Source organism: Onychomys torridus, chromosome 16 (assembly GCF_903995425.1).
Source record: "Onychomys torridus chromosome 16, mOncTor1.1, whole genome shotgun sequence".
Taxonomy (NCBI): Eukaryota; Metazoa; Chordata; class Mammalia; order Rodentia; family Cricetidae; genus Onychomys; species Onychomys torridus.
Genome location: NC_050458.1, coordinates 6,869,624 through 6,883,693, shown reverse-complemented (window position 1 = coordinate 6,883,693; position 14,070 = coordinate 6,869,624). Strand labels below are relative to the sequence as shown.

At 37.8% G+C, this 14,070-nt stretch overlaps 1 protein-coding gene across 24 annotated transcripts in view; it reads right to left on the bottom strand.

Annotated features, from left to right (window-relative positions):
* The window catches only part of Rims2 (regulating synaptic membrane exocytosis 2), a 465,362-nt gene that overhangs the window by 189,552 nt on the left and 261,740 nt on the right, over positions 1-14,070 (bottom strand). For all 24 annotated transcript variants that reach the window (XM_036208697.1, XM_036208698.1, XM_036208701.1 and 21 more), the window contains one exon: positions 7,356-7,424. In XM_036208697.1, coding sequence (XP_036064590.1) covers positions 7,356-7,424 — 69 coding nt within the window. The remainder of the gene's footprint in view (positions 1-7,355; positions 7,425-14,070) is intronic.

Sequence of the window (14,070 nt, the reverse complement as noted above, 5' to 3'; positions counted from 1 at the left end):
ACAAAACTGAATAATAAACTGTATTATAAGGGGATAAAGGGAGAGATGTTCTATAAAACAGGAAACTCAGTATTAAGAAGAAACCAGTTTTGTTTTGTTTTGTTTTTTTAACCGATTCAATCTACTGATTCAATGTGATTGAACAGAAATTCTAACAGTTTGTGGGTACTGACAAGTCACTTTTAAAGGTTATGTGGAGAAGCAAGCAGCTGAGAATGTACCAGCACTGATTACCAGAGCCTGAGACTGACTGGAGGAACATTAACTACTTAGCATAATTTCTAACAGTCAGAACATTGTAGATAGGCCAAAGAATAAAGCACACAGTGGAACATAGAATGGCTAAGAAATAAACCAACACAAAGATGTTCAACAGATCTTTACCCAAGGACAAAAGCACAGCAATACAATGGAGCAAATATAGTCATTTCAACCAATTGATAGCAAACTCCTGAACTTGAACAGAGAAGAAAATCATTCTAGGATGGCAGAAAGATGGCTCAGCATGAGGGTGGTAGAAGACTCTGGAACCCTGGACTAGAAAAACAAATGAATGCCACAAACAGCATTTTAACAGAACATTTTAGGAGGCCCCTGGAAGAGAGTAACTTAACAGCTGAGGCCCGGGCCATGAAGTTCAGAGGGTGACAAGGACTCAAACAGCAACTAACCTCCAGGCAAGTCCTGAGTAGTACTCCCTTGTGTATATGTACCACATTTTATTTATCCATTCTTCAGTTGAAGGGCATTGAGGTTGCTTCCAGGTTCTGGATATTACAAATAATGCTGCTATGAACATAGCTGAGCATGTGTCCTTGGCAATATGCCCAAGAGTGGAACAGCTGGGTCTTGGGGGAGATGGATTGCCAATTTTCTAAGAAAGCGCCATATTGATTTCCAAAGTGGCTGTACAAGCTTGCATTTCCACCAGCAGTGGAGGAGAGTTCCTCTTGCTCCACATCCTCTCCAACATGAGCTGACTTCAGTGTTTTTGATCTTAGTCATTCTGACAGTTGTAAGGTGATATCTCAGAGTTGCTTTGATTTGCATCTCCCTAATTATTAAGGGATGTTGAGCAAATCCTTAAATGTCTGTCAGCCATTTGAGCTTCCTCTGTTGAGAATTTTCTGTTTAGTTCTATAGCCCATTTCCTAATTGGAGTGCTGGGCATTTTGATGTCTAATTTCTGGAGTTCTTTGCATATTCTGGATATCAGCCCTCTGTCAGATGTGGGGTTAGTGAGGATCTTTTCCCATTGTGTCACTTTGTCTTGTTGACCGTGTCCTTTGCTCTACAAAAGCTTCTCAGTTTCAACAGATCCCATTGATTGATTGTTTCTCTCAATGTCGGTGCTACTGGTGTTATATTTAGGAAATGATCTCCTTTGCCAATGCATTCAAGACTACTTCCTACTTTCTCTTCTATCAGGTTTAGAGTAACAGGATTTATGTTGAGATCTTTGATCCACTTGGACTTAAGTTTTGTGCACGGTGACAGATATGGATCTACTTGCAGCCTTCTACATGTTGACATCCAGTTATGCCAGCACCATTTGGGAATAGGAAGAAGCAAAGTGCTAGAGAGGTCCCCGAAATCCACAAAGATACCTCCAAAATAGACTACTGGCAATGGTTGAGAAAAAGCTGGAACTGATCTACTCTGGTAATTGCATAGCTAAATACTCTGTCATGCTAGAACTCTCATCCAGTGACTGATGGAATCGGATATAGAGATCCGTGGCCACGCCCCAGGTGGAGCTCCAGGAGTCCAATAGGCAAGCAAGAGGAGGGATTGTATGAACAAGGATTGTTTAGACCATGATTGGAAAAAGTACAGGGACAAATAGCCAAACTAGTGGAAACACATGAACTATGAACCAATAGCTAAGGAGCCCCCAACTGGATCAGGCCCTCTGGATAAGCAAGACAGTTGATTAACTTGAACGGTTTGGGAGGCACCTAGGCAACGGGACCGGGATCTGTTCTTAGTGCATGAGCTGGCTGTTTGGAACCTGGGTCCTATGCAGGGACACTTTGCTCAGCCTGGGCGAAGGGAGAAGGCGACTGGACTTGCCTCGATTGAATCTACCAGGCTGAGCTGAATCCCCAGGGCAGTCTTTGCCCTGGAGGAGATGGGAATGGGGAGTGGGCTGGCTGGAGAGGGGGCTGGAGGACAGGGGAATCTGTGGCTGATTTGTAAAATTAAATTAAATTATAAATTAAATTAAAAAAATAAAAGAGAGCAGCAGGAAGCAGAGCAGGAATAATTTTAAGCTGTGAAGTTTGGGGATGGGGAGTGGGACATGAGAAAATTAATGTTGCTTCCAAGCAGAAGAAGCTGGAATTATTAAGATTAGTGCTATCGAAGACAAGCCTCCTGCTCTGCATTAGAAAGACAGAAAAGGGGATCACGGGGCAAGATGTCACTCAGTTAAAGCTCCATTTTGTATAATGAAAAGCCTAAGGGATGTATTACTCCTAAAGAGCAATTGTACATAAAGCTGTTCCTGAAGTGGCCAAGTCAGCTGAACACGGACAGCAGTGACAGCCACATGGGAACAACAGAGAGGAACACTGAGGAATCATGGATTCTTCTGTGTGGTTTCAGAGTGCTGCTGACCAGGCCATGTGTGATAGGCTCAGAATCCCTGCATCAATGCTGAGGTCAATGGATGGCGGTGTATAGAGAAGCATGGGTGACAGTGGAGACTCAGAGATGTTGGAGACGCCAGGGCCTGGAGATATCTGCCAAGAAGAGCTGCGTGCATGGAATGGAACCAGTACAAGAAAGAGATGTATGTCACTGGCAGCAAATCTGAAGGACAGAGCCATTTTGGCCCTTTGAAACTTTGGCTTCAGACACCAGACATGAAGCTTGGGAACTTGAGGTTTTTCTTAGGGGTTCTGGTCCAGCCTTTATGCTCCCATTCCTTTTAAATATGTTTTACTTTCTGCTGGATATGGTGGCACACACCTCTAATCAGAGCACTCAAGAGACTGAGGGAGGTGGATCTCTGTGAGTTTGAGGCCAGCCTGATATACAAAGCAAGTACCGGGATAGCTAGAGCTGTTATATAGAGAAATCCTATCTTGAAAAACCAACACACACACACACACACACACACACACACACACACACACGCACACATGCAAGCACGCACGCACGCGCATGCACGCACGCACGCACGCGCATGCATGCACGCACTCCTTTTAAAGTGTATATATAAATATATTAACTATATATATATTCCTCTTTAAAAGGGAATATATATTCTTGTTGGTGTATATTAGAAGTATAGGGTGTCACATTTAAGACATTACCTTCAATTTAAAAAGGAGCTAGATTCTGAATTTTTGAACAGTGTTCAGACTGTTAAAGATAATGGGGATTTCTGAAGTTGGACTAAATGCATTTTGTATTATGGTATACCACACAGCATATAGATCCAGGAGCCAAATGTTGTACTTGGATGAGCAATTTCCTCCATGGGCTCATGTATTTGAATACCTCATCCATAATTAAAGGCACTGTGTGGGGAAGATATGGAACATGTAGAAGACAGAAACTTCCTGGAAGAAGCATGTCACTGCAGGTGGGTTTGAAGAGGTTATATATCCTTGCCTCAGTTGCCCCAGAAAGGGACAGTGTCTGTCATGAAACTCACAAGGCCTTCAGGAGACTTTATGAGGTGTCTTCCCTTTACTAAGATTATATAAGCTGTAGATATAACCGGCTTGTTAAATAAGAAACACAGAACCGATTGCAGAGTTAAAAACCACGAGGTCAGAGCAAGAGTGGAAAACCATACCCTTCACTGTTTCTGCTGTTCTTCCTCTCTGCAAGAGAGCTACTTCTGTGCGTCCTGTCTTTTTTATAGACTTTCTGTTCTGTTTTCTCATTGGTTGTAAACCCAGCCACATGAACTCCTCGTCACTGCCTGTTTGTACAGACCTCCAGGTCTTCTCTGGTTGGTATTGAGATTAAAGGCGTGTGTCTGCCATGCTGGCTGTGTCCTTGAACACACAGAGATCCGCCTAGCTCTGCCTCCCAAGTGCTGGGATTAAAGGCGTGCCCCACTACTGCTCAGCTTCTGCTCTGGCTTGCTCTGACCTCAAGGCAACTTTATTGACATACAAATAAAATCACATTTCAATACAAATAAAATATCACTATATTTCCCCTTTTCTATTTTAATAAAAAGAAAAAAAGGAAAAGTTATAACTAATATAAGAAAAACTATACAAAAGTACAATAACTATATATACCATATATACAAACAATAAATACCTAAACAATGTCTAGTCCATTTGTAATTGACAAATTCAGAGAAAATAATTCCATTATCTATCCTATTTTGGTAAGTCCAGAATGTACCTGATTCACTTTTTATCCTAACTTATATAGCTAACAGAACTGTCTTATAACGTCTTTCAAATTTATACACTTACAGCTCTTAGTGAGTTTTTCTGAAATCCTTAATAAAGATAATTATAACTATAATTAACTGATCTTCAACTCCCTCAGAGACCCAAGAAGGAAATAATACTACCTAATAAAAAATAAAAACAAGAAGTGCATGCAAGTAGCTTCCAAAAAAAAAAAATGTGAGTTGACAGAAACAGCCAGCTGCCTGGACAGTCACCTGAGGTTTCTCTGCAGTGTTGGGGCATCATCTTCAGCCTATAGGCTTAGCGTATATGACAGACTCTTTTGTGAACTAGGATGTATACAAGGTCAACAGTTTGACCTCACAATTGGTGAGAGCAGTCCATGTACCAGAAACACCTGAATTCCATTAGTGTCATGTCATGATTCAGGATTTTAAATTCTGGAAATTATTGATGTCTTTTCAATTCAGCTGTCCATTTTTCTTGGCTGTGTATATGTGGCTTCATCTTGGCATGCTGTTCTTCTCCACATCCCTCTATTAAATGCCAGTCTACTATTGAGAGGGGTGAGCTTAGTTATTCTTCAGGAATAACTGTTTCATCTGCTGTTCCATTGCACATCAGAAGCCATTGGCCCACTCCCTGTTCAGTTGCCTTCAAAGAAAAGGGCACGGTACCTTTTACAGATTGCAAAGGTCACTCACTTCAGGGATGGTGCCATATTGTCCTGGCTTCAGAAGATGCCTTTTGTTAAAGCCACAACCACACTCGTTTTGGCAAGAAGTGGTAGTCCTTGGTTTAATGTCCTGTCTGTCCTGTTTGTCAGCAGTTGATTAGAGGATACCCTGTTGTCCAGTGGCTAACTTTTGCCACAATGAAAGTTAACTCCACATGCAATTTCTTCAATGCCCATATTTTCTCTGAAGTAGATTGGTACTGCCAGGAGCTGTCATGTCTCATAGTCATAGCAAAAAAGAAAAATTCTTAAGTTATTAAAACATTTTAAATGCCATATTCTGTAGATCTCTGAAGGGTTTGAAGATGACCTGTCTATCTAAAATATATCTGTTTGATCTTGAAAACTCACCTAATATGACTACAAGTTAAATTGTAATGTCTAACCACTAATTTTCATTTCTACAATAAGCAGTGTAATTAACTGGGCTGATGATCTGCAGTGGTGTACCTGCCCAGAAGTTGCCTATGGGGCTCACTGGTGGCCAGGACTATCACTGACGAACCCATCTACTGTGAATAACTCCAGTAAACACTGGTCAGGAAGCCAGGCTTGGACAAGTGGAAAGTCCATTAGCTCTGTGAGCACTCCCTTTTCTCAGTGTAAAGTTTCTCTACACCCCTCTCATGAAAAGTCAGGCAGCAAATGTGAATCATAAATAAATCTCTATTTTCCCCCAACACACAATTTCTCTGAAAGGACAGAAAAACCCAAATGGTTCAACCTAGTCATTTTGTGGAGAGGGAGGAACAGAGAAAGTCCTTTGATGTTATTGTGCACAGGATTGGCAATGGTGATTATCTCTGGTTGTCAAGCAAACACAGCAGAAGATGGGAAAGGCAGTCTCAATACTGTCTCTTCTACAGTGAGCTTGCCTGTGGCTCTGTCTGAGTAGAACTTTCTTGATTACTGAATTGAGGTGAGAAGAACCTCCCACTGTGGGAGACACTGTTCCCTGCACAGAGAACTGCTTAAGAGTGAAGAAGGGAAGCCGACTGTCAGTGTCCATGCATCATTCTCTGCTATTGAGTGTGGACGACTAGTTGCTTTGAGTTCCTACTGGCGATGAGGGACACAAACTGAATTCATGAGCTAAAATAAACCCTCCTTCCATAAGCTGCTTCTTGGGTCAGGACATTTTATCACAGTAAAAGAAATAAAAGTAGGACGATAAACATATATAAATAGGACAGTATACTTCAGAAAACAAGAAAAAATAATATTTTACCATATGGAAATAAATGTTTGTGGAAACAGATGTTTAAAGATTTAAACATGAGAAACTATATATATGTATGTATTAAAACACTACACATCACCTTACTAATATACATCAGTTTCAATTTTAACACATTAGTCCAAAATTTAAAAAACTAATTCAGGACTCAAAAAAAGATGAATAATTTTTTTATCTTAAAAACAAAAAATGAAAGAATGTAGTCATGTCTAAAAAACGACATTGGAGTGAATTGATTTCATGATTTGAAGGGAATAGGTAAGGTGAAAAAACACTGAAGTCAATGGATATTTACGAGTGATAAGTAAGATTAGTCAACTACAAAAGGAAGAGAGTATGAACATGGAAAAGGTAGCAAAAATAACAAAGAAAAATCTACGGAAGAAACAACTGAGGCTGAAGCTCCTAACTATGGGAAAAGTGTAAACAACTTTTGCATTCTTAGCAATTACTGTATTGTTCATTCTTCATAAGAAATAAGGCAAAACACAGCAACTGAGTTTTTAGAAGTAGTTTATTGACTATGGCATGCATACCTTACTCTAAAAAAATCTATCAAAAAGTCAGCAATCACCAATGTAGTTATAGCAGGTCTTATACATAAAAACTATTTTTTCCTGAGTAAAGTTAAGTATAATTATGATTAATTATAATTATTTGTTAGATTACTTAATCTAGCAAATTATAAATCCAACAAGATTAGAATAAATTATTATATAATATTAAGGAAACATAAAAAAAAACTTATTATTGAATTGTTTTAAAATAGAACATTCATACATATTTTCTTACCCAGGGCCAGCTTCTATAAAGAATATTCATTCTAACAATTTGCATAGTATTTCCAGCAACTGTTTGGAAGTTTAGGTTGGCAAAGTTTCCTTGAGGTTATTTTTCGAAGATATGGAAGCAAATTTCTATTCTTCTCTTTGTTATTTTGATGTTAATGGCGAACTGCACTTACTTTTCACAGCACAGAATTCTCCACACTTACCTGACACTACACCAACGCCATCGTCACAATCGTAGTCAGAGACCTCGCTGTCACTCACTCTCTTCGACCCTAGAAACAAGTGAGCCATGATTAAACTCGATGATTGTTCAGAAGAAGAAGGAAAAAAAGCTACTGAAGGGAAAAAATACCTGAAAGCATTCTAAATACTCGATGATAGAGAAAAAAAAGAGGAAGGTTATTACGCGCTCACCAACACTGATTTTCACAGACATTTCATGAGGTTAGGATACGGATCACAATGAGGTAACAATTTATACAATTATTCAGAAACATGTAAGACAGAATTTGTAAATAAGTAAAAGTCTATTAAAAGTCTATTAAGAACAAAATATATAATTAAAGTCTGTTGAAAAATAACTGTTAGCATTAGATGCTTTGGGACAAAGGCACTTAACCCAGGTAAATTTTAAAACACAGAGATAGGTTGTTTTCCAAGTCATTAAATTGTCACTTCCTGACATGGATAACTAAGAACTTTGAAGCTAATTTTTATTTACGATCATAGAGAATTTCAGAAACATAAATTGATTCACGACATCTTTAAGTTCTTTTTTCCTATTATTTTGGTTGTTTTTTTCCATTTCACATATAAAGCTAAATGCTAGTCGCTCTGTGGTGATTTCTAAGAAGAGGCCCAGGAGCACCAATAGGTTGTAGAATTTACTTACATTATAAAATAGCTTTTTTTTTTTCTTGTCTTTGAGGTAAGATCTCACTATGCAACCTTGGCTGGCTTGCAACTTATCGTGTAGACCAGGCAGGCTTTTATCAAACAGAGATTTGCCTGCCTCTGCCCATGTTCGTCACTAGGAATTTTAATGTTAATCTCAACACAGTAAAACTGACATTTTTTGAATAAAACAGAATTTTAATGAATGCACTTTTAACTTAATTATGAAATATACCATGCACAGAAAGAAGTACTAAATTTTTAACAATATGTGTCTCAGCATAGACACACTATGCAAAAGAATATTTGATTAATTTTTCTTCTATCTTGGTATCAGAAGACATTTAATGCTGAATAATGATAATGGCACTACTGCAGTTTCTCACCCTGACTTGTTTTGTCTTTTATAACATACCACACACCATTCATCGAGTAATAGTTTCAGAAATAACGTAACGTATACGGTCCTCAAAGCAGAGATATCAAGACGGTTTAGGAGTGCCTTCTAATACCTACAAGCATCTGTCAGAAACACTCTGTATTTCCCCATAGTTGTTTGCTTATTTGTTTTAGGTCATGCCCTTTCCTTGAGAGAAAGTGTATGATTCCAGGTAGTGCAGTCCCCCTTTTCTCCCTTTAAAGGAAAGGGAGATCACACCTCACACCTCAATTTTGTATCAAGTAATTTTATCAAATAAAATCCTCCACAACTTATGTCAGAAAGCTTCAATAAAAAAACACTGACATAAAAAAGCATAAACATTGTTGGGAGGTGGTGATTCATTCATGTGCATGCCGTTAATCCCAGCATTCAGGAGGCAGGGGTAGGTGGATAAGTGAGTTCCAGGCCAGCCTGATCTACAGAGTGAGTTCCAGGAATACACAAAGAAACCCTGTCTGTCTAGATTAGACATATATATGAGAATTACTTGACAAATTTCCAACAAACTGGGCAGAATGGAGTGTATAAAGCTAGAACATATTTTTTAAATGGATTTTGCCAGATAAAAGATTACACAGATGGGGCTATAATACAGAAACTTACGCAAATTGCCTCCCACCCAATTTATAACAATATTTCTTATTGTACAGGTCCAAGTATGAGGTTAATAATTGCTATTATAAGTACATAGTACAAAGATGATGAGCTTTTACTATTAGCCAAGGGTTAGGACAAGAGTAATACCAGAAAAAGACAAACGAATTTTATCGAACTTTGTGAGCTGTGCTGTGTGCAGCGTGCCTGTGTGTGTGAGCGTGTGTGTGTGCTTGTGTGTGTGTGCATGTACATGTGTGCAGCGTGTGTGTGTGTGTGCACGCATGCATGTGTGTGTGTGTGCAGCATGCCTGTGTGTGTGTGTGTGTGTGTGTGTGTGTGTGTGTGTGTACCTGAAACAAAGATGCATAAACTAAGTCAAGGACTGAAAGTCAGGCCTTTCAGTAAAGCATAATAAATACTAGTTTCTTCTAATTCTTATGGAATTGAGATTTTATGTTTCCATATTAACCTTAAAGAAGTTAAAATGTGCTGTAACTAGGTTCATCATACTTGGATTTCGTCTTTTTAACATTCTGGTGAAGTCAAGGTTTAGAGTTAATTGGTCTATTAGTTGTTTGTATTAAAAATACTATTTTCAGTATTTCATTGGTATGAAACATTTGGTAACTATAGAAAATGAATTTTCTAAGTCTTTCTCTGAAAACGTCAAAATTGTTGTCTTTTGCAATTATATCCACATTCATTTTGAATGTAGATTGCATATACAATGGAGACAACATTTTTTCCTATGAATATCACATTTCTCAACATTACTCATTTGATATTTATTATTTTCCATTATCTGTGATAGAACCTGTGCAATAAATGAATGCATCCTCATTATTCTCATCCTGGTCTGCTTGCCTGTCTGTGTTTTAAAGAAAGAGAAGGAGAGCATGGACCTGGGAAGGTAAGGAGGAGCCGTGGGAGGGGAAACTTTGATTAGAACATCTTTTATGAAAAAGAAATATTATCAATAAAAAACAGAATCTTAAAAGGCAAGTTTTTAAAAGGTGATAAATGGTTATTACAATGAATGATTAAATGTTGCTGTAGAAGATAAATAGACTATAAAATAGATCTTATAGGAGCTGGAGAGGTGGCTCGGCAGTAAAGAAAATTTGCTCTTGCAGCAGACCTGGGTTTAGTTCCCAGCACCCACAGGACAACTCAACTCCAGTTGCCAGGGACCTGAAACCCTCTTCTACCTCTGTGGAGGGCAGGCATGGACATGGTACACGTACATGCATGGAAGCAGACCAAACACTCACACACATAATATAGACACATTCTTAAAAATTTGTAACAAACTGGATATACTTTCCATGTATGCATGTGAGGAGTCTAAATTCATCCTGCGGTGTAATTGCTCTATTGACTGTGTCTATTTGCAATTTGTGTTGTTTTTGTATTTTCCCTAATTTATTTTACTTGACTTACCAATAAAAAAGGTATTATCCTAGAGACTCTTTCAATAGGGAATAATCTGATAATATTCTTTCCAGGATAATTTATGTGTATTGCAGGTGTATTAATACATGGAAGTTGAAAATTATTTTTTTTCCCCCCTGTGTTTCACGACAGAGTTTCTCTGTATATCCCTGGCTGTCCTGGAACTAGCTTTGTAACTCAGGCTGGCTTTGAACTTGTGATCCTCCTGCCTCCACCTCCTTCAGCAAATCCTACCAGAGTGTACAACCATCAGCAAAAATTATTTTGATAGATAAATAAAAACTACTGAAAAAGTTTAGCCCACACTCATGATAAATACCTTATTAGACTCATAAGCAGCAATCTCCTCAAACAATAAGAGTTATCTATAATCCCTATGACTAAAACCACACATAATCATAAAATATTGTGTGCTGTCCCTCTGGTGCCAAGAACAATAAGGGGCATTCACTCTAAAGGTGAGGTTTCTATTCCACACTGAACTGCATGTTCTGGATAAGGCAGTGACACAGGAGAGAGACGAGAAGAGTGTAGATCATAGGACAAGAGGTAAAATGATCTGACTTGGGAATCAGAACTTGCAGAAAATGAAGGGATGGCTCAAAGGTTATGTGCTGCTCTTGCAGAGGACCCAAGTCAGATCCAGGCAAACACTTACAGCAGCTCACAACTACCTGTAACTCCAGTTCCAGTGGACCCCAGTTCCTCTGCTGGTCTATTCTGGCACCTGATCTCATGCACATAAATGCACACACAGACACACACTTATACAGACAATAAATATAAAATACATTTATCCATTCTTCAGTTGAAGGGCATCTAGGATGTTTCCAGGTTTTGGTATTACAAACAATGCTGCTATGAACATAGCTGAGCAAATGCCCTTGTGGTATGATTGAGCATTCCTTGGGTATATGCCCAAGAATGCTACAGTTGGGTCTTGGGGGAGATGGATTCCCAATTTTCTAAGGAAGCGCCATATTGATTTCCTAAGTGGCTGTACAAGCTTGCTTTCCCACCAGCAGTGGAGGAGAGTTCCCCTTGCTCCACATCCTCTCCAGCATAAGCTGTATTCTGTGTTTTCTTCAACATGTTGTGTATGCTTAATCTTCATGACAAATTTCTAATCAGGCTTTAGAATCAGTCTTCAGTTTTCTTTTTATTTTTTTTTTAAAAAGATTTATTTATTTATTTTGTATGCAGTGTTCTGCCTGCACACTAGAAGAGGGTACCATCTCACTACAGATGCTGACATCTAATGGAGTCTTCATCTCCCTGTCCTGATGGAAATATTCTGCATAACTTGATCCCTTTATTTCCTATACATTTAGAATCTGCTCATCCACTTATAAGAGAAAACATCTCATAGGACTGGTACTATGCTGAATCTACCCCCAAACACGTCAAAGTGACTGGGTTTGGCATTTATTTCTTTATTTGGGTGTTTCTTAATATTATTTAATAAAATGCTAACTTTTCCAACAGTATTATACAATGTTTGTTAGATAGATTCCTAGAAAATTAATATTATGTTACTATTATAAATATTTAAATTTTTTGATTCTGTGTATTAAAGTACAGAGGAATACAAATAGCTTTTATTTTTATACATTAATCCTATTTCACAATGTGTCTAAAGATGCTATGGAGAATTTGAAGTAAACATATCACCTACATATAACCACTGTTTGTTTTTTCTCATGTATTAGACAGGGACTTCATTTACCTGATAGGAAATCTATTAAAAGTCTACAGGAAATCAGATCTTAAATGGTTGATTACAGACTGAACGGGTGAAAGCTGAAAGATCAGAGAAGCAGAACAGCCAGGCACTAGTTCTCACTACAAAATCCCCAGTCTGAAAGAGCTCCCATCACCTCCTGCCTTATAGTTTTCTCTCCACGCAACCATATCACTTCTTGTCACAACCTCACTAATGCTGGGATCAAAGGGGTTTGCCTCCACTGTCTAGCTCTGTCTTTTAGATTGGATCAATCTTGAGTATCCCAGGGTGACTCTGAACTCCTGATATTCCTGCTTCCTCCTCCTCAGTGCTGGGATTAAAAGGTGTGAGCCACTACTGCCTGGCTTCTATGGTTAACCAGGGGCTGGCTTTGTGCTTTGATCTTTAGGCAAGCTTTATTTGTTAGAGCATACACAAAATATCACCACAAAGAGACATTTAAAATTCTATCCATTATGGACTAGCAAGATGGCTCAGCAGATAAAGGCCCTTGTCACCAACTCTTTTGATTACTGAACCACGGATGAAGGCAGTTTCTGATTCTCACAAGCTGTCCTGTTGACCTTCACACATACCTTAGGCATACACACACCTACATACACAAAATAAAAGTAAATTAAAATGTATAAATATATCCATTTAAATTTGTCTTGTGAAGCCATATAAAACACAATACAATAGATGTACTTCATTGATGAAATAATACTATACTAAAGGAGATTATTTAGATATACTGAAATAAAAATCTGTTTTTAAAATGTTTTAATATCAAAATAATAAACACATAAGCATGAAGATACGGGAAATTTTCCAGAGGCAGTAAGGAAATGCAGTTGACACATTAGTTAGGATTTCATATATGCACACTAGCCAAACCAAACACAAACAACCAAACACACTACACTGTGCATATGAAGACATGCATTGAATACCACATGCCATGTTTACCTGAATTATATGAACTTAAGGCTTTATCTGGAAAACAATGTGGAAGTAATGTCAAAGCACAAACTGATATTGTTACTGGCAGTAGAATTGTAGAAATCTCATCTCTAATTCATACTGCAGACAGTAAAATTCAACATATTCAAAGTGTAAAACACCATACTAATTCAGAATCAAATAAAAATGCATTATATATGAATGAAAATTAAAATTAAGTGAATAGAAAATCTGACTAAATTAAAGTATTAAAATAAGAGCAGAAACTAAAGAAGATACACAAAATCAAAATCTAATTGTAGCCTGCCACACAGCGCTTCTGTAGGAACATGGTTACATCACATAATCCGAAATGCAAGTGATAACTAGTAGACATGGAGATTAAACAAGTAGACAACTGAAACCGAAGGAACCACTGAAAAGTATAACTCATTTTTGAATTTTTATTTTAAAGATGGACAGTTACAGTTGAAGTAAAGGCAAACATTCAAAAATCTTAAGGATTTTTACTTGAACATTGTAATATCATTTAAAGAAATGTAGAGATCATCAAAAAGTAAAGGGATACAATTTGATTTTTTCTCTCTGTAATAACTGATGTTTCTAATGGAGAGAATGTAACTTACTGGAGGACCAGTTCTTAAGGAGGCTTATATTCTAACATGGAATTTAAGTATAAAAAGTGCAATGATAATTTTAAAGTCAGCAAATAAGCAAATACTTCAATTGCCAAATTTTCATAAGACTGATCTGTTCTGTGGGAAGCCTACACTGTAGGTCAATCACATGAAGTATTTTTAAGCACAGAACTTTTTCTTCCTGGCTCCAGTATCTGAAGTAGAGTGGG